This window comes from Notolepis coatsorum (assembly GCF_963971535.1).
Source record: "Notolepis coatsorum genome assembly, chromosome: 12".
In the NCBI taxonomy this organism is placed as follows: domain Eukaryota; kingdom Metazoa; phylum Chordata; class Actinopteri; order Aulopiformes; family Paralepididae; genus Notolepis; species Notolepis coatsorum.
In genome coordinates, this window is record NC_140176.1 from 87359335 (window position 1) to 87380399 (window position 21065).

General features: G+C 42.1%; 1 protein-coding gene across 2 annotated transcripts; it reads left to right on the plus strand.

Annotated features, from left to right (window-relative positions):
- Positions 1-1041: 1041 nt before the first annotated feature.
- mettl4 (methyltransferase 4, N6-adenosine) lies at positions 1042-19861 on the plus strand. 2 transcript variants are annotated; one of them, XM_084326231.1, is made up of 8 exons: positions 1042-1354; positions 5194-5259; positions 5989-6364; positions 9193-9262; positions 13988-14162; positions 15063-15169; positions 17709-17800; positions 19640-19861. In XM_084326231.1, the coding sequence occupies exons 1-8, from the start codon at positions 1112-1114 to the stop codon at positions 19771-19773; spliced, it is 1263 nt and encodes a 420-aa protein (XP_084182357.1). In that variant the 5' UTR covers positions 1042-1111; the 3' UTR covers positions 19774-19861. The 2 variants fall into 2 exon arrangements, with proteins under 2 accessions (XP_084182357.1, XP_084182358.1); XM_084326232.1 differs by having other exon boundaries at positions 5197-5259.
- Positions 19862-21065: the final 1204 nt, after the last annotated feature.

Consider the following 21065-nt stretch of genomic DNA (forward strand, 5'->3'; position numbering starts at 1 on the left):
GTTCAAGACAGGGGAGGGGAGAATTGGAAATACGAAATTGGGATGGGAGAAAAATATTCTAGGCCCACTATATAAATAAATTCTGTACACAGCTATCCAGATCATAACCTCTGTGACGAAATCAATATAAAAGTCAATGACATCTACTGTAGCGATGGGTAGAAAAGTTGCATGTTTTTATCATAAACCGCACTTTTTCCCCGCATATCCACTGGACTAATGGTAACATCTGTGTGCGTCTGTGTGGCGTTAACCTCCCACCTAGTGGATTGTAGTGGTAATGGACATAACTGTGTGTGTGTGTGTGTGTGTGTGTGTGTGTGTGTGTGTGTGTGTGTGTGTGTGTGTGTGTGTGTGTGTGTGTGTGTGTGCGTGTGTGTGCGTGTGTTTTATTTTAACAAAATATCAACCTACTTGCCAACCTTGAGACAAAAAAAACATTATTATTATTACATACATACACCGGACGGACAGAGAGACCCTCTAATAATAAACGGCAGTTAAAAAATGGGGCTACTTTTGTGATGATTGAGCGGGCTCAGGGCTCTGATTGGGCTATTTGGTCTCAGTCAAATCTGGTAACACTGGTCGTGGTCAAACAGTGACGGTAACTCTGGGGAACAACAGAAGAGAACAGGTGATAATGACAAGGTTGAGGTTTGGACACTGTGGACTAGCAGGGGGACTGGCTCGCACTGGGAAGCATGAAAATCAATGTACTGTGTGAATGTGGGGCAGAAGAAACAGTGCAACATGTGATTATTGAATGTGCCAAATACGAAGAGGAGTGTGCTGTTCACTGCAGCACTGGATGCAGGGATGCCTCCTTGCATCTCACTGAAGAGTCCTGAGGTCTGGTCTGAGGAACAGCAAAGGGCAGTGGTGAAAGTTGTCATGGAGTGTAGGCCACAGTATTGTGCAGTACCTAATACAAACAGTGTGAGGCAGCAATACGCCGACGGGCGTCTAGACTGCCGGGAAGCCAAAAGAAGAAGAATAAAAAAAATATGGCAGCGCGCTAGACGGAGCCGGTTTGTTTACGTCCTCCTTCACAACATGGGGGTATAGTCAACATAGATCAGACCTTCAATCTATTGACGTTACAATTACAATGTCTGTCGTGTTTAAGAACGAGGTCGGGTGGGTTTTGGACGCGTGCTCACTCATTGATCAGGGTCATTCAACATGCGTCGGATGGAAAGAAGACCAAAAAGTATATCGTCAATATTGTTTCAAACGACAGTGTTTTCGGGTTTTAAAGAGTCACTTTTCTGCACACGATGTGGGCGGAGGAGCCGTGGACGACATGCCAAAGACCAACACCACGACTAACACGATTGGTAAACCATCAAAGGTAATACCATACGACCCATTGCTAGCTGCAAGCCAGTACAACCCTGATGTAAACAAGACAAACTTTCTCTGGTCTGCATCCCCTTAACAATTGTGTGTATTGAGCCGTACTGTATTGTACCCATTCTGCAATCTGTTAAATAAAGTTTTCATTCATTCATTCATTCATCCTCATCAACAAGCTAAAAGCAATTGGTTTTGATAAGTCTATCAGTGAGCTGGATGCAATCCTACCTGGAGGGGAGAGAACAGATGGTGGAGGTAAACGGTACCCTACCCCCCCCCCCCCCTCACAGTGAGCTGTGGTGTTCCACAAGGAAGCATACTAAGACTGCTACTGTTCCTAATTTATGCAAATGACATGTCGTCAGCTTGTGACTGCAACTTGTTCCTGTTTGCGGACAACTCAGCCCTGCTGGTCTCTGACAAGAACAAGTTACAGGTTGAAAAAACCCTCAGCTCGGAACTCGGCAAAATCTCCACCTGGCTCGCTGATAACAAACTATCATTACACCTGGGCAAAACAGAGTCCAATCTCTTCGGTTCAAATAACAAACTCAGCAAGACCCTTTTTTAAATGATGACGATTCTGACTTGAGTTATTTTGTATGTTACAAGAGACTTCAGTTTAAGTCAAGCACTTTCATATATGTTATGTTTAAGTCAAGCACTTTGATATGTTATGTTGTCTGTTTAACTCATTGGACGCCATGCATTAGCCTCATCCTATAGTAGCTACCGCCATCGCTGTAAACGGTGGGAGTCGCTCACCTTGTTTGCAGGGCTATAACTATTTAAATATTATCGCTATATATGCAATACTATGGCCCATTTGACATCGAGTATCTATCGTTCAAGATGTGAAAAAGGAAAACAAATTCCATCCATACATTCTCGTTTTATACCGTGGTGAATATAAGTATGGTTTTAGAGTGGTCTGGGGTAATTCCTGGAAGGCTAGTAATAGCCTGCGACGCATATTATGCTTAATCATTAGCATTTTGTCCCAATTAAAAATTCAAATGCATATGATCGGTATATTATGTTCCATCATGCATGCATGAAAGGGGGGGGGGTCGTTTATGATTAATTGATTGTAGGCCTGCCGCGATAAGCAATAAATCGATTAATTGCCGCGATAATTAAAATGAATGCAATGATTTTGACGGGCGCGATTAATTGCTATTTGCGCGTTTGTTTTAATGAGGCGGACCCAGTGCCCCTTGTCAGTCACTGTCCGTGTTGGGAGGCGGGCCGCTGGCTTTACTACAGAGCACAGCACAGGAGCTCCGTGGGGCTAACGTTACCCCTCATTGTGTCTATTCTACTAGCATTAACGTTACTCATACAAACAGAGTAAACACAGTTTTCAATCAATCAATAACAACATTAACGAGACCCTCGTTGTGTCTATTCTGCTAACGCTAACGTTACCTCTCATTGTGTCTATTCTACAAGCGTTAACGTTAGCTAGGCTGTCTATGCTAACGTTAACGTTAGCATTAGGCTAACAAGCTGTAACGTTACCAGTCGCGTCTATTTGCTAACGTTAGCATTAGGTAATAACCGGTTTAAAATGGATGATTACCTCACGTTGTGTCTATTCTACTAGCATTAACGTTACTCATACAAACAATCAATAGCGAGTTATATTGATCACGCTATGTACGATAGCCATGCTAAAACGCTAGCACAACATTAGCACCTAACCTAACAACAAGCCTTAACAAGTCAGCGATCTTTTTACGAGACTAAACTCTCCGCTCGGTGGCAAATTGTGTTGATGTCGGTTTTGTTTAATCAATAAATGAGGCAGAATACACAGTGACTGTATCCTTTGTTTATTGCACTTGTGCCTGCTGCAAACATAATGATTATGAAATCCTAGAGACGCGTCTCTATTCTGACCAATCAGTGGTCTGCAGTGTTTCACGTGACTTTTCTGGTACCCAAAGTACCTGATAATCACAACAATACTTCCGGTCCGGTCGGTGGGCTTCAAAATAAAAGTCTAAAACACAGGAAAAGACGGAGCGGTGGGCTTCAAAATAAAAGTTTTGGGAAATAAATTTCTCAAAAAAAAATTCTCTAACCGGTCGCAATAATATCGCTTATCGCGATATTTTCGGGGGCAATTAATCGCCCAGCAAAATGTGTTATCGTGGCAGGCCTAATTGATTGTCAATAACGGTATTCGTTAGTACAACGTTGATCAGGGCGATCAAGCTGAAATTGACGTTAAATTGCTCTTACCTGTGGCCGATGATAATCCAAAAAGAATATTCCAATTATTTGATTGCCATCTGCTAGATCGTATGTCCATTTGGCCCACGCCATAACCCCCCACAGCATAATGAATCTGGCGTCGGATTGACGATTCAATGCGATCGAGTGAAGATCTTGATCCACGTTACAAGAAAACCCCGGGGCGGCTGGGTGGCGCAGCGGAGATTGCGCTCGTCACCAATGCAAGAGACTCCGGTCTCGAATCCCGGTGTCAGCATTGCCTCTGGCTTGGGCCGGCCGTCATACTAACTCATTGGCAGAGTTAGCGGGTGGAAGTCAATGGGTGGTAATCTGGACGTTGTGGACAGCGACTCCTACAGGTCGGCTGGGGGACGCCTGCACAGCAGAGACAGGAAATGGCAAGTGTGAGCCTCCCACAGGTTACACCTCGAAATTGGGATGGGAGAAAATAAGGAGAACAAGTGGGGGGGGGAAATAATCCCCCCGGATGACTTTCAATGACGCACAGCCACATACACAGAGACACAAAGGGAGTGCAACATCGGCCGCATACCACCAGGCGGAGGTATCGGATCTCAGACACATTGCCTTATGAATGTAAATAGCGAATAAAAGAAATAACGATCCAATAACGAGTATACTCGTTGTTGGCGTTATTTGATTGGCGGGTTATAACGAGTATACTCGTCGTTGGCAGGGAAAGAAAAGAGTGCAATAAATGATTTTATTGAAAAAAATAAGAATTGTGTGAGAGAATCGTGATCTCAATTCTTAGAGAGAAAAATCGTGATTCACATTTGAGCAAGAATCGCCCAGCCCTACAATATACATTTTCTTTATGTGGTTGTAGCCCAGGACACGGGGAGATGGGGAGGAAGGGGGGCGGTGTTGAGCTGTAAAGGAATGTAAATCACTACCCACCTTCAAAAACACTCTCAAAGAACACCTACGGGAGACTGCAATTCAAAACTGGCCCCTACAAATGTCCTAACCCAGTTGTACAATAAAGACCAAGCATGGCTTTGTCAGTATTCCAATGTACAGCCCCACCCAACCCCACCCCACCTACCCAACCTCCTCCAATGTACAGTTTCCATGTCAAATGTATGTCAGTATTCCAATGTACAGTGTGTCCCCCCCCCCTACCCAACCCCCCCCCCCCCCCCCCCCCACCTCCAATGTACAGCCCCACCCCACCTACCCAACCTCCCCCAATGCACAGTTTCTATGTCAAATGTATATACTCTTCTTCTGGATTTTTTTAGTATCACAAACAGTACTGTATTTGAAAATCTGGTATGTCATAAATGTATAGATGTAGCAGTACTGTCTATCTGTATTTCATGTGTGTCATATGATGAATTGAAAATGGGGGACCCTGATGGAAACAAGACGAAAGTCTTTCTCAGGTCTGCATCCTCTTAACAATTGTATGTATCGAGCTGTACTGTACCCATTCTGCAATCTGTTAATAAACTTTTCAATCAATCAATCAATCAATCAGCTTTATGTAGCGTCGGTTCTTTATGAGTCAGGGTGTTGTTGCACTTCTCCACTGTGCTTTGTTTGACCCTTCATTCTAATTTCCCTCAGAAGAGGAAACGAAAGCGCAGTGATCTAAACCAAGGGGAAATAGATTCTCTGGCCTACCATGAGAAGGTAAGCAAAAATAATGCTTATAAATGTTTTTATTCATATTATTATATTTAATTGTGGCATGAGGTCACCCTGGCCTAAATTTAAATCGGATCATATATTTAGCATTTAGATTTTTAGCATGTTTTAGATTTATATATTAGATTAGATTTAGATTATTAGATTATATATTGCATATATTTAGCATTTTAGCATTTCGTTTTTTTTAGATTATATATTGGATTAGATTTAGATGATTAGATTATATGTTGTAACTATATTTATTATAGGGAAAATACAACTGAGAGGGCATGCATACCCTCATCTTGCACCTTGTTGTCTATATCCAGAGTTAATTATATTGTATATTGTTTACAGTGCCTTTTTATTCTATTTACATTTTTACTTCTCCACTGTACTATAATTCTGTGACTTGTACCTGTATGTCTTCTACTACCTGTATCTCCCCCCCCCCCTCATTCTGCTATGATGCCTGCATTTCCCCAAGGGGATCAATTAGGACTGGGCGATATGGCCAAAAATGATATCACGATAACGATATCATATCACTCGATATCGCTAATTATCGATATTGTTATAAGTATTTAAAAAAATATATATATATATATATATTTTTTAAACAGATGTATGTTTATTTTGCAGCAATTCTTTGTCGTTGCCGCCATCTTTAGTGTTACAGCCCCTCACACTCCAGTTCTATCTTATCTTAAATGATTTGATGTCACGGTACAGATTAGGTCCGTCGTTCTGGAGGGAACCAAATCCCTGGTGGACGCTGCGCGTTCCTGTGGATACTTGAACGACGTGACGGATGCGGAGGAAGATCTCTCTCCTGCCCACGAGTGTAACCTGGCCGCTCTGTGTGAGATGGCAAAGGAACTCCCTTTAGTAGAGGGTGACGGTGACGGTGACCCGGAGGAACCGGTTCAGTCCCTCGGCGCAGGTGGAAGCAGCTGCACGTCACCTGATCTGGACTTGTTCTCACGGATAACGGAGAACGGCACAGACTGCGTCGTGAAAGTTCCACTGCTGGGAGAGAATTACGTGATCCCACCACACACAGCCTTCCTGCTCTCCGATGTCACCAGGATGCAACCTCTAGTCCAGTGTAAGTGGAACATTTATCATCATTTATCACGTTTTGGCATCCAACCACAGTGCAAATGTAACGATAAAGTGCAATAGACCACCGCGACACTTCCGGGATTCTGAAATCATGGCGGAGAGAGCCGGGGGAGAGAATGAATGAATGTGGATGAGAGCCTTGACATTAAGTGGTTGTAGTAGGTATGGCTGTATGGGGGGGAGGGGGCGGGAGACATGATCCAATAGACTTTTATACGCCTGAGTCTCCTGAACACGGCGCGACCAATCTCAAGCCGATCGGCACTTTCTCGGCCGAGCTATAGTCACTTTTCCGCACCTACTCCCAAACTACGCAGATTGCCCACGGAGTCTAGGTTCATCAATCTGCGCATGCGTAGTTCGGGAGCAGGTGCGGAAAAGCGACTATAGCTCGGCCGAGAAAGTGCCGATCAACTTGAGATAGCTGGTCTATAGTCATATAAAATGTATAAATTGGTACTACTGAGTAACGGTGCTAATCAGATGTATGTACAGAGTATTATTATGTACAGTGATACAGGTATAAAAGAGACTATGGTAGTAAGTCATACTGGCCAGCAGCGTAACTAGTAAGAGTAGGTAAGGGATATGTACAGATATAGATATGTATCCACTAGGGGTGTAACGGTACGTGTATTCGTCCCGCGACTTCGCGGTACCGACGGCACGGTTTGTTACATCCAGCCACACGACGAATACGTCTCGTACGACACTATAGGTGAAACTAGGGTTGCACATTTTACAAATGTATGCTCAATATATTTACTTTACTTTACACTGGCTTACTTTGATCTTTAACACTTTCAGTGCCCAGCAGGGGGCGCACATTTAGTGCTTGAATGCCCACCATCCACTTCAATGTTAGCATTAATATCGCCGAATCTATGTTTTAAATTATGGCTATGTGTCTAATCTGCCCGTCGCTTATCAACGACTCATTTTCCAGTCAACATTGTCGAAGCGGATTGTTTTTTTATCGGTTAATTTCCGTTTTATAGCATTTTGAAAAGCCCCCGTTTTCAAGGGGGAAAAAATTATCTGTGATAAACGCCCTGTACTGTAATATTCTAGAACGTTGTAATTTTTCTGCCTATTTATGAATCGTTTTCAAATAAACGCTCGATTATCGATAGTATATGTGTACGTATGCACGCTGGTGCCGCAAGCTGAAAATCGATTCTCTTAGTTCCTGATCGTTCGCACAGTCAAACAGCCATATCACATATAGGGGAAACGCGTATATCTCCGTGAAAACAGGTCTGATTATCCTAAGGCTGGTAAAATAGATTCCTTACCTGAGATCAGATGGTATCCAAATGGATTATTCCAATTCCTGATCGCCATTCCAAAAATCGATCCTTTTATTGATCCAACGCGTATACTGTAAAACACATAATCCCCGCTGCTCTGAGGGTCCAGAATGAAGCTGATCGACTCCGGTCACATGCGTGAGAAGTAAAATGTGGATTCCGGAGTTTTTTTTCTTTCTCATCCATTTTCATTGAGTCCAATCCAAAAGGGTGCATTACCATCTGGGAGACGATAGGGGGTGCTTTTTTCACATCTGAGCGCCTGGTGGAGCTGGTTTACCAACGGTAGACTCGGTTGATGAAATATGAATTCAGATCGCTAATAAAAAAAAATCACAAGAATTCTCGTGATGGGCGTTCAGGGGGCGGGCTGATAACCCGAGATATCTCGTGATGGGCATTCAAAGTGTTAACGTTGAATATTAAGCTTGTATTGCCAAATTTAGATATTGAATAAAATGTTGAAGCTTGATAAATGCATGATGACAAGCGGACAGAACAAATGAACAACCGTGCACTCTGCACTGGGCGAGACTCTACACACGCGCACACACACACACACACGCCAAGGTAATGTAATTGTTACAACGGCGAGTAATCGATTACTCAAGCCCATCCCTACTGTGTACGTCTGATGAAGGTGCTTGTATGTAGTCTGTGTACGTCTAATGAAGGTGCTTGTATGTAGCCTGTGTACGTCTGATGAAGGTGCTTGTATGTAGCCTGTGTATGTCTGATGAAGGGGCTTGTATGTAGGTGCTTGTATGTAGCCTGTGTACGTCTGATGACGGTGCTTGTATGTAGCCTGTGTATGTCTGATGAAGGTGCTTGTATGTAGCCTGTGTACGTCTGATGAAGGTGCTTGTATGTAGTCTGTACGTCTGATGACGGTGCTTGTATGTAGTCTGTGTACGTCTGATGAATGTGCTTGTATGTAGCCTGTGTACGTCTGATGAAGGTGCTTGTATGTAGTCTGTACGTCTGATGAAGGGGCTTGTATGTAGCCTGTGTACGTCTGATGAATGTGCTTGTATGTAGCCTGTGTACGTCTGATGAAGGTGCTTGTATGTAGTCTGTACGTCTAATGAAGGTGCTTGTATGTAGCCTGTGTACGTCTGATGAAGGTGCTTGTATGTAGCCTGTGTACGTCTGATGAAGGTGCTTGTATGTAGCCTGTACGTCTGATGAAGGTGCTTGTATGTAGCCTGTGTACGTCTGATGAAGGTGCTTGTATGTAGCCTGTACGTCTGATGAAGGTGCTTGTATGTAGCCTGTATGTCTGATGAAGGTGCTTGTATGTAGTCTGTACGTCTGATGAAGGTGCTTGTATGTAGTCTGTACGTCTGATGAAGGTGCTTGTATGTAGCCTGTATGTCTGATGTAGGTGCTTGTATGTAGTCTGTGTACGTCTGATGTAGGTGCTTGTATGTAGCCTGTACGTCTGATGAAGGTGCTTGTATGTAGCCTGTACGTCTGATGAAGGTGCTTGTTTTTCAAACAGATGGAAAGAAGTTTGACATCATAGTTTTGGATCCACCGTGGGAGAACAAGTCTCTGAAACGGAGTGGCAGGTAAACTGGTAGATAGATACACCAACAAACCAATACTATAACAACAATACTGTATACCAACAATACTATACCAACAAACCAATACTATAACAACAATACTATACCAACAAACCAATACTATAACAACAATACTATACCAACAAACCAATACTATACCAACAAACCAATACTATACCAACAATACTATACCAACAAACCAATACTATAACAACAATTTACTATACCAACAAACCAATACTATAACAACAATACTATACCAACAATACTATACCAACAAACCAATACTATACCAACAAACCAATACTATAACAACAATACTATACCAACAAACCAATACTATAACAACAATACTATACCAACAAACCAATACTATACCAACAAACCAATACTATAACAACAATACTATACCAACAAACCAATACTATACCAACAATACTATACCAACAAACCAATACTATACCAACAAACCAATGCTATACCAACAATACTATACAAACAAACCAATACTATAACAACAATACAATACCAACAAACCAATACTATACCAACAAACCAATACTATACCAACAAACCAATACTATACCAACAATACTATACCAACAAACCAATACTATAACAACAATACTATACCACCAATACTATACCAACAAAACAATACTATACCAACAAACCAATACTATACCAACAATACTATACCAACAGACCAATACTATACCACCACCGGGGGGCCACAGTGGCTCAGGAGGTAGAGCTGTTATCTAGAGCCATATGAAATCCGTTTTTATTATTTTCCAAATTCCATTAAATTTTTTCCCAAATTCCATTTTTTCCGTTTTAATATTTCAGAATTCTGTATTTTGCTTTTTATGCTCATTTTACCATCAGAAATAGTGTCTAATAAGTGGGAATGAATAAATGTCCACAATTGAATAAGATATAACAGTCCATTTAATGTTTTTAAGTGCTGCAACTCAGAAATACAGTTCAATTTTACACAATATTTTTCAATTAATATTGTGACAAAATAAAAATACATATTTCAAGTGTAAACAATAGATACAGCTAGCTACTACTGACATTATCACAATGACAATGTCAGTAACCTAGCTATATCTATTATATTGTGATGAAATATAGTAATGCATAATTTAGGCACCTTTAGTTTAGTTTATTTCGTTTATAAAGGACAGTGTATAATGACAATCGTTTGCATTAAACAAATGGATGGGTGCACTAGATTTAGCAAGAAGCTATCATTTCCATCTATAGTCCTATGTACTGTAACGTTTCATAGCTATTTAAGTTTATTTAGATTATAAAGGGCAGTGTATAATGACAATCGTTTGCATTAAACAAATGGATGAGTGCACTAGATTTAGCAAGAAGCTATCATTTCCATCTATAGTCCTATGTACTGTAACGTTTCATAGCTATTTAAGTTTATTTAGATTATAAAGGGCAGTGTATAATGACAATCGTTTGCATTAAACAAATGGATGGGTGCACCAGATTTAGCAAGAAGCTATCATTTCCATCTATAGTCCTATGTACTGTAACGTTTCATAGCTATTTAAGTTTATTTAGATTATAAAGGGCAGTGTATAATGACAATCGTTTGCATTAAACAAATGGATGGGTGCACCAGATTTAGCAAGAAGCTATCATTTCCATCTATAGTCCTATGTACTGTAACGTTTCATAGCTATTTAAGTTTATTTAGATTATAAAGGGCAGTGTATAATGACAATCGTTTGCATTAAACAAATGGATGGGTGCACCAGATTTAGCTAGAATTTCTAGAAGCTATCATTTCCATCTATAGTCCTATAACGTTACATAGCTATTTAAGTGTATTTAGTTTATAAAGGGCAGTGTATAATGACAATCGTTTGCATTAAACAAATGGATGGGTGCACTAGATTTAGCTAGAAGCTATCATGTCCTAACGTTATAGCTATTTAATCACAATAGTGTCGCAAGTGTTTTTGCGGGTCCAGTCCACGGAACGTTGACAGAATTAGCAAAACACCTTATCACCGGAGGCATAAAAGTCATTAGGATACTGTTCTGCTCTGAATTGAGGGCTTATTGTGGAATTTTTTTGCTTCTTGACGATGTTAACACTGAAGCAGCCAGACGCTTGAGCACCGCTGTGTTGTGTGTAACACGCTGTAGCGTCCCCGCCTCCCCGGTCGCGTGTGACCAAGCGTTCCACCCAAAAACGAAATTTCAGTCCAGATTAGGCCAAATTCTGCAAGATTCCATTTTTATTGGTTAATTCCGCGATTCCATCCGCGATTCCGTGAACGCGGATTTCATATGGCTCTACACTGTTATCCAGGCGTATTCCCGCTCTTCCCAGGCAGCTCCTTTCCGCGCAGGTGATTGATTGATTGATTGATTGAACATTTTATTAACAGATTGCAGAATGGGTACAATACAGTACGGCTCAATACACACAATTGCTAAGGGGATGCAGACCAGAGAAAGACTTTCGTCTTGTTTACATCAGGGTCCCCCATTTTCAATTCATAACGAATTGTAAGTAAGGGTGCAATTAGCACCGTGCAATTATTTGTGGATCCCGCCCAATATATTGCTATTTCATCTACATCATTTCATCGAGCTGTAATTAACACGACACACATTTGTGTTAACACAAATGTACCCTGAATAACTGTCAAACTAAATTAAATGTGTGCAAAACTGTTTAGAGTTTTTATGTGTGAGATTATGTGCAAAATAAATCTGCATTATTCTTTTGGTGAAAGGCCACTTTAACACCATTATGTTTTCCGCTGAACTCAACAACGTTTATATTTAATAAAGCTTAATGATAATTGATATATATATATATTCCACATTTGTTCTTCAAGTAAAGGCTTTAAAGGTCAAAACACAGTTCCTCGGGTCACTTCTCTCCACGACTTAACCCACGACTTAACCCAAAGAAAATATCACTTTTAATATTTTAACAGTCTGGTACAAACGACTTAACATTTCCATGCCCCCTATTCCTTCTTCAGAGTCCAAATTGTATTGCACTGACCATTTGTTTTGGTCTGACGTAGTGTGGGTTGGAGAGTTTAGCAACTTATTATACTGGTGTGAATTTGTCCAGACGTCTCTCGCCAGAGCCTCACATGTGGCCAGCAATAGCAACCCCTCACCCTATACACCCCTTTAAATCCAACCTACACACCAGGCCAACATTTTGTATGTAAACAAAGTGCAATACAGAGCGGGGCTCTTTTGCCGTGAGGTTGCTGTTTGACTGCATTACAGATTCTACCTTTATATATATTTTTTTTTCTGGTAGATTTGTATTGGTTTATTGGACAAGCCCGGCAGAGAGGAAGGATGGGAGAAGATATGGGGGGAGGATATATGCGGCAAAGGTCGCCGGGTCCGGGAGTCAAACCCAGGACGGCCGTGTTGCACTGCAGTGCGTTACGCGGTGCGCCACCCTGGCGCCCCAGATTCTACCTTTTTAACCCTTTCACTGCCACACGACAGCCGGTTAACCCTTTCACTGTGACAATACAGAAGGTTAGCCCTTTACTATCACACAACCGACGGCGATGCTCCATCATTAGCTCCGCGATCGCCGTCGGTTGTGTGATAGCAAAGGGTTAACCTTCTGTCGTGTGCCAGTGAAAGGGTTAAAGGATACATGTGATGTCTTTGTATGGATTTGGCGGTCTGACGTGCTATTTACGTTGCTGGGAGAAAATGACATCCTTGCCTTTTTGGCCAGGGTTAGACGTCTTCAGATTAACGAGCCTAAACAAACTGTTCATAATTATTGCACTTGGTGATGTCACAAGAAGACGGACACAAGTCATCTATGGGCTTTAATTCATCATTAGATGTGCTTTTTGGAGCCAGGAACACGGCCTACCTAATTTGTATTTGTAAAGGCTTTTTACTCTTGTGTGAGGGGGGGGGGGGCAGCCAGACAGGGAAGAAATAATGCATTTAAAATGTGGTGTGTGTGTGTGTGTGCTACGCCCACCAAATACACCACAATCTGTATGAATGAATGAACATTTACGGGATTATAAGACACCAAAAACAACAATTGAACATAACAATCACTTCCCATGGTTTCTAAGCTACACCGTGCACACCATCAGAGGCCAAAATACATCACATATATGTTATTTTCATGCGTTTATCCAAAGCTTTCTCTGCAAGTGCAGAGACCCTGTGATCAAAAATCCATTTGAATCTATCTGCATCACTAAACCACATTAACTCAAGGTGTTTACACCTGTCAAATTACTTTTTACGCAACTCATAGTATAGTGGACAAATAAAATGAAACTCATTCAGTAAATACAATCTGTATTAAATGCCACAATCTGATTGGATGGTATAATGGTAAATGGCTGTTTTTTTTATATAGCGCTTTTATCCAAAGCGCTTTACCAATTAGTTCCTCACATTTTACACATTCACTCACACATTCACACACCGACGGCGGAGGCAACCATGCAAGGTGCCAACCTGCTCATCGGGAGCAATTCAATTAGGGGTTAAGTGTCTTGCTCAAGGACACATCGACACGCTGCCCGGGAGGAGCGGGAATCGAACCGGGAACCTCCGGATTGCCAGACGACTGCTCTACCTCCTGAGCCACTGTCACCCCCCGAGCCACTGTCGCCCCCCCCCCCCCCCCCCCCCCCCCCCCCCCCGTATAATGTTTTCTAATTGGTTCTCCAGGTACAGTTCTCTGCCCTACCCTCAGCTGAAGCGTCTCCCGGTCCCCCTGCTGGCGTCTCCACGCTGCTTAGTCGTCACCTGGGTCACAAACAGGCCCAGTCACAGGCGCTTCGTCCGGGACCAGCTGTACCCACATTGGGGCGTGGAGGTACTGGCCGAATGGCTCTGGGTCAAGGTAAAGAAACGTATTTAACAAAAATGTACTTAAAGGGACACTACACCCAAACCATGCTGATTTATTTTGCACACAATCTCACACACATCCAAAAACTCTAAACAGTTTTGCACACATTCATTTCATTTTGATAGTTAATATTGAAAGATTTGTCAAACTAAATGATTATATGCTAAATAAATCAGCATTGTTTTTTGGTGAAGTGCCCCTTTAAAGTTTTGTACACATTAATTTAGTTTAACTGTTAATGAGTTTGGTATTATGTCCTCCAGGGACATTGCATCCTTGTGTTGTGTTAATTACAGCTTAAGCCCTGGCCATATTTTCAGAAAATTACAAGTAAAAGTACATGCCCAAGTAAATGTACAACGGCGATGAAATTGAGCAGACCCGTGAGATATAAACACGATTTTCACGTCAATATTTGTAGGAGAAAAATGTTGGCATACATTTGAACGTGGCCGGTGTGAGCTGGGTAGAGACAACGATTTCATGACTGCTTTCCTGTCCTCGCGTCTAAATCGTCAGTTTTCTGGTGCAATGCGCAGAGATTTTTATATGTTCATATTTAGCTAATAACAAACGTAGTGCTGAAAATATACACTTTGACTGCTGTTTTGATAGGGTTAGGGTCTTCACTCTTGGCTACATTTGAAAAAGAAACACAACATCACTTAACCTTTTCACTGCCGCACTACCAAAACGGTTAACCCTTTCACTGCGACAATACACAGAAGGTTAACCCTTTCACTGCCACACGACAGCCGGTTAACCCTTTCACTGCCACACGACAGAAGGTTAACCTTCTGTCGTGTGGCATGTGAAAGGGTTAATACGGACTGTATTGATCTATTAGTGATGTGTGTGTGTGTGTGTGTGTGTGTGTGTGTGTGTTCTCAGGTCACCAGCTTTGGTGAGTTTGTGTTTCCACTGGACTCGCCGCACAAGAAGCCTTATGAAGTGCTGCTCATTGGACGATATGGAGGGAGTGCAGAGAACACCTCGAGGTATGAAGAGGGGTTTGCTGTGTTCAAGGAAACTATAACAGAAGGAAGGGTCATCACGTCCCTGTGTAGCGCGTGGACGCACGTCGGTGCCAAGTGTGGCAACTTTCAGTTTGGCTGACCATTGAGTTGAATGGGGATCAGTTGTCTCCTCACTTACTGTATGTCATTTAAACAGGTTATTACCTCGTGTGTCAGAATCATCTGCAATTTGTTGCATTGTTAACTAGTTAACATTTGATATATTGGTTGATGTATATTTCCTTAGATAGCTAGTATATTTTGAATTGTAATAGATTAGGGATGTCCGATATTATCGGCCTACCGATATTATCGGCCGATATCGGCATTAAAATGTGATATCGGAAAATATCTGTATCTGTTTTTTTTTTTTAAATCGTTTTTTTTTTACATTTCTAGAACCTTTATTTACCCAGGCAAGCAAGTAAGAACAAATTCAGATTTTATTTATTGTCAAAAGTATGCATAATGTTGTGTTAATTCCACAACAAGAGATATGTAATGTTAATTACCTGAAATTATTCTGTTTTTTGGGGGGGGAAACCCTGCATATATCGGTATCGGAAATTAAGAGTTGGACAATATCGGTATATCGGTATCGGTAAAAAAGCCAATATCGAGCATCCCTATAATAGATGCTTCAATAGAACTGGCACCAAAGTCTGACGAGCAGAGCATAGAATGCTGGTGTTATGACGTGATTACCCTTCCTCCTTTTATAGTTTATTTGGCTGTGTTGAAGAAGTAAGGCTGCAATCTGGAATACTGGAGTCTGGTAGTTATATGTATTTTGAGCTCATAGGAGAGAGAAAACACTGTTCAGTGTGAAAGGCATAGTTTGAGCATAGGAAAGCATAGGCAAAGGTTTAATTATACAGACCAGCTAGCCTACAGTAGCTCTTGGTCAAAAACACCTCTCCCAGAGTTTTATGTTCGCTTCCATTCATTTGTGCTAAGCTAAGCTAGCTTGCAGCTAGATAGCTTTCTACTGAACGCACATAGAGGAAATTAGTATCTTATCTTATTGTCTGACTCTGGAGAAGACGGTAATTACATTTCCCATAATGTTGGTGTGTTCCTTTTTAAGCCCTAGCCATATTTTCAGAAAATGTGCCTACAAGTACATACCCAAGTAAATGGAAGATTGCTCCACTTCTACAAGGACCATTTGTATGTTCTTGGTATCTGGGGACATCTATGGACCGCAGGGAATGTATTCCCAGTATCAGAAATATTGTGTCTGTTACTATGCCGGAGTAAATTGTAATGAACCAAAGGAGAATATAAATTATTATTATTATTCAGTTTATTTTTTTTATCTTTGACAGTGAATAACACCATTCTAACATTGGCCAAAAGTGAGGAATTTCCACTGAGCTCATTCAGCACCTTATTGAGATCAAGTGTACTAAAATCTAAGCAAATGAACAAAGGGCAGATGATTTACAGGTTTCTTTGTAGATACAGTACTGAATTTTCCCATCCGGACACATGCAATTTGAAATATGAATATAGAATATCAGGCCTATGGGCGGCTAAGTGCCGCAGTGGGCAAGGCGCTCGCCACTAACGCAGGAGATGCTGGGTTCGAGCCCAGCTCTCCACGTTGCTACCAGCTTGCCTGGTCGTTCATACTAACACAATTGGCAGTATTAGGTGGTGGGAAAGTCGGTGGGTGGGGATTGGACGTTGTGGACAGCGACTCCTACAGGTCGGTTGGTGCGCCTGTACAGCAGAATCAGGAAGCATCGGGGGCAGCGTTAGCCTCCCACGCGTTACTCCTCGCCACTGAGAGATTGCGCTGTACAGGTGAAAAGATGCGACAGCTGCCTCCTCGTGTACCGGAGGGGACACGTGATGCAAGGCTTGGTCCTCACTGCAGCCGACCAGTTGGAGGCATAGTCTAGCAACGTTCGAGACAGGGGAGGGGAGAATTGGCAAGGCGAAATTGGGATGGGATAAAAATAGAAAAATAAGGAGAAAAAGTGGGTAAAAAAAAAAAGAATATCAGGCCTATAAATGACCTTATTATGGCCAATACATCATAAATGTCAAGTGGCTGCAGCTAAGACTGGGTAGTGTAGCTTTATGAAATTTTGTCCATCGAAACCCCTGGGTCTCCTCTTTCTTAGGACTACAACGATTTCATGATGGACATTTTTATAAGCTCATATTTCGCTAATAACACTTAACCCCTTAAGCCTGAGCGGTCCGGTACCAGTACGAGATTGATATCACGCCATAAAAAGATGAATACAGAACGTATTAATTAATGTTGCGTTTCTTTTTTAAATGTAGCCAAGAGTAAAGACCCTAACCCTATCACTTAATACAGACTGTATTGATCCATTTGTGACGTGAAATAAATCTTGTACCGGGCCGATCGGCCTTAACGGCTTAAAGGATACAAGAGTGTGACTGAAGATGAACAGTTTGTTAGGGTATATTTTGTTGGTTGTATATTACATTTAGTCACAAGGCTGAATAAAGCCTCTATCTGTCCTTGGCTTCCTTCTTTTAGCTCTTCAGGGAAGTCTGGCTCCCTGGTAGAGGACCAGCGTCTGATTGTCAGCATTCCATCAATTCTCCACTCCCATAAGCCCTCACTCTCAGGTAAGGATTCACAAGAACCTCTTAAGCGTGGTCCCAATTTAACCACTAAACACCCCCTCACACATTTTGAGTGACGCTCAGTTTAAAGGACCACTCCCAACATTTTGACAAATGCACTTATTTGTCATCTTCCTCAGTCAGGTAAGAGGATAGGTTGCAATTTCATCTCTGTGCGTCCAGTACAGAGAGAGATCCGGTTGCATGCTAGCCTAGCTTAGCACAAGAACTGGAAGCAGGGGGAAACTGTTAGCCTAGCTCCTTCAAAAGTGAAGAAATACACCTTCCAACTCAATCTTTATTGCCAAGTAAGCTTGCACATACAAGGAATTTGTGTTGGTCATTTGGTGTATCAACATTATACTGGCCGCTTGTCATTCCCTAATAAATGCACCCAGGCCAGGGCCATGATGCACCTACTCAGATGTTCTTCTACTCTGGTAACAAAAGAAGTTGTGGATGTTGACAGATTGAATGTCCAGGCTGCAGCTGATGTAGTTTGTAAGGTTTATTATCCAAAGAAAATTATGGTTGAGAACAGAACAGTTTGCGTCTTCCCTATTGCTCCGGTAGGAAAATAAAATTCTCTCAGCAGGTGCATAACATTACTCTAATTACAGAGCCTATTATACTAAGGAGTGGTGTGCCTCGAGTGGTGTGCCCCTAGTGGTGTGCCCCTAGTGGTGTGCCCCGAGTGGTGTGCCCTTAATATTCAAAACATAAATACAATACTATTACCATAAACAATACAACTGCTGCGTCGCGGCACGGCCGACCCGGGTTCGATTCCCGGACCCGGCGTTCTTCGCCGAATGTTACGCCCTACCCACAGCTGTAAAGGAATGTGAATCACTACCCACTTTCAAAACCACTCTCAAAGAGCACCTACGGGAGACTGCAATTCGAAAAACTGGCCCCTGTAAATGTCCTAACTCAACCCCCTCCAATGTACAGTAAATGTCCTAACCCAATAATACACGAGACCCTCTTCTTGGGACCAAGTAAGGTTTCGTGGATAATCCAATCTACAGTTACCCCACCCCGCCTACCGACCCACCATCCAGAGCCTTCTCTGTTGCCGCACCCACCCTCTGGAACTCACTCCCTCCAAACATCCGTAGTGCTACATCCCTGCACTCTTTCAAATCCCAACTCAAAACCCACCTTTTCACCAAATTTGTAAATGACTGCCTGATTTCCCCTTTTTTCTTTAGTTTTCTTTCTTTCCTTTTGTTAATATTTTGTTGTTACGTTGTTCCCTTTCCCCCTCCCTTAGCTGTTAAGCGCCTTGGGTCTCCTGAAAGTTTGCCTTTGAGAACCAATGGTTCTCGAGCCGTAACGGCACATGGGGCAGGAGCCTATCTCCTGTTTCCGTAGCGTGAGGCAGCTTGATGTACAAGTACACCCCTTGGACATGACGCTAGTATGTCGCAAGGACTTCCCCCCCAAACAAACCCTTGATGCTGAGTGTCAAGCAGGGAGGCTATGGGTACCATTTTTAAAATAGTCTTTGGTATGACTCTGCCGGGGCTTGAACTCCCAGCCTCCCGAACTCAGGGCAGACACTCTACCCACGAGGCCACTGAGCTGGTCTCCTGAAAGGCGCTATATAAATTTAAGATATTATTATTATTATTATTATTGTTATTCCCTCTTCACATTTTTGGTGACATGAATGTTAATGTCTGAAGTGATCACTCCCTTTCAAACAACACAAACATTAACCAAAACTAAATATAACTATTTGAAAATATGTGTTTTGGTAATGGTATAGAATTCATGTTCTAAAGAAGAAGAATCTAAATCTAAATATATTTGTCTTTTCTCATCTCATTTTCACAGAGGTGTTGAAGCCACATGTTCCAGTCGGAGCCACGTGCCTGGAGCTGTTCGCTCGCAGTCTGCAGCCGGGGTGGACCAGCTGGGGCAACGAAGTCATCAAGTTTCAGCACACAAAGTACTTCACTATGAAGTGATATTGATATCGGATATCGGCCCCGATATGACTAAAATAGCTAGATGGGGTATCGGAGAGGATTTTAAATATATATTCTTTTATGAATTTTTTTGTGATACATCTTTTTTATATATATATATATATAATAATAAATAACAATTCAGTACATTTATATCTATGTGTTAATTTGTTACATTTTGTTTCACTAATTTAGGAAAGTAATGTTTTAAGTCAAGCCTGATGTTGCCGTGCACAAAAGAATGATCCCAGTCTCTTTCACACAGTGAGGCATACAGTTTATTAATTGAACAATGGGATCGGATCGGTACTCGGTATCAGCCGATACCCAAAGCCCAGGTATCGCGATTGAAAAAGTCGGATCGGTGCATCCCTAGAAGTGATCCAACTACGTCACTATGAAGTCATCAAGATTCAGCACCAACTACGTCACTATGAAGTCATCAAGATTCAGCACCAACTACGTCACTATGAAGTCATCAAGATTCAGCACCAACTACGTCACTATGAAGTCATCAAGATTCAGCAACAACTACGTCACTATGAAGTCATCAAGATTCAGCACCAACTACGTCACTATGAAGTCATCAAGATTCAGCAACAACTACGTCACTATGAAGTCATCAAGATTCAGCAACAACTACGTCACTATGAAGTCATCAAGATTCAGCAACAACTACGTCACTATGAAGTCATCAAGATTCAGCACCAACTACGTCACTATGAAACCCAAAAAAAGAGGCCACAGACATCGTCAAAGATCAGACCACATGCAAACACACAGTCGAGCCCACACACACACACACAGCAGTATCCGCACATGATGGTCTAACCACAGCCCTCTCTCTGTGTCTCTCTGTTCCATGAAGCTCAAGAAGCCTCTTAAATCTTCTCCCATCTGTCTCCTTTGATCCCTTCTTTCCCTTCATTTGGGACATTTTGATGTGTAGTGTCCTACTAGCTTAGACAATGATCTACATTGTGGGTTGTTTGAAACCAGAAAAGAAAGTTTGAAAACCACTGCCTTAGCACAGTGCTTCACCGCTTCCTCCTGTGAGGTGAAAGCAACTGCCTTAGCATAATGCTGCACCTCTTCCTCCCGTGAGGTGTGGTGTCGCTAATGAGTCTGTGGTCTCTAGTCGGGGGCTGACTGACACACAGGCCAATCAGGATGAGTTAATGCCACTGCAGCACAGCTAACGAGGCCAGAGAATGACTCCTGCGTGATCGTTGACTCTGGAGAAAACAGTGAACACATAATGTTGGCGTGTTCCTTTAAGTTTCATGTTCTCT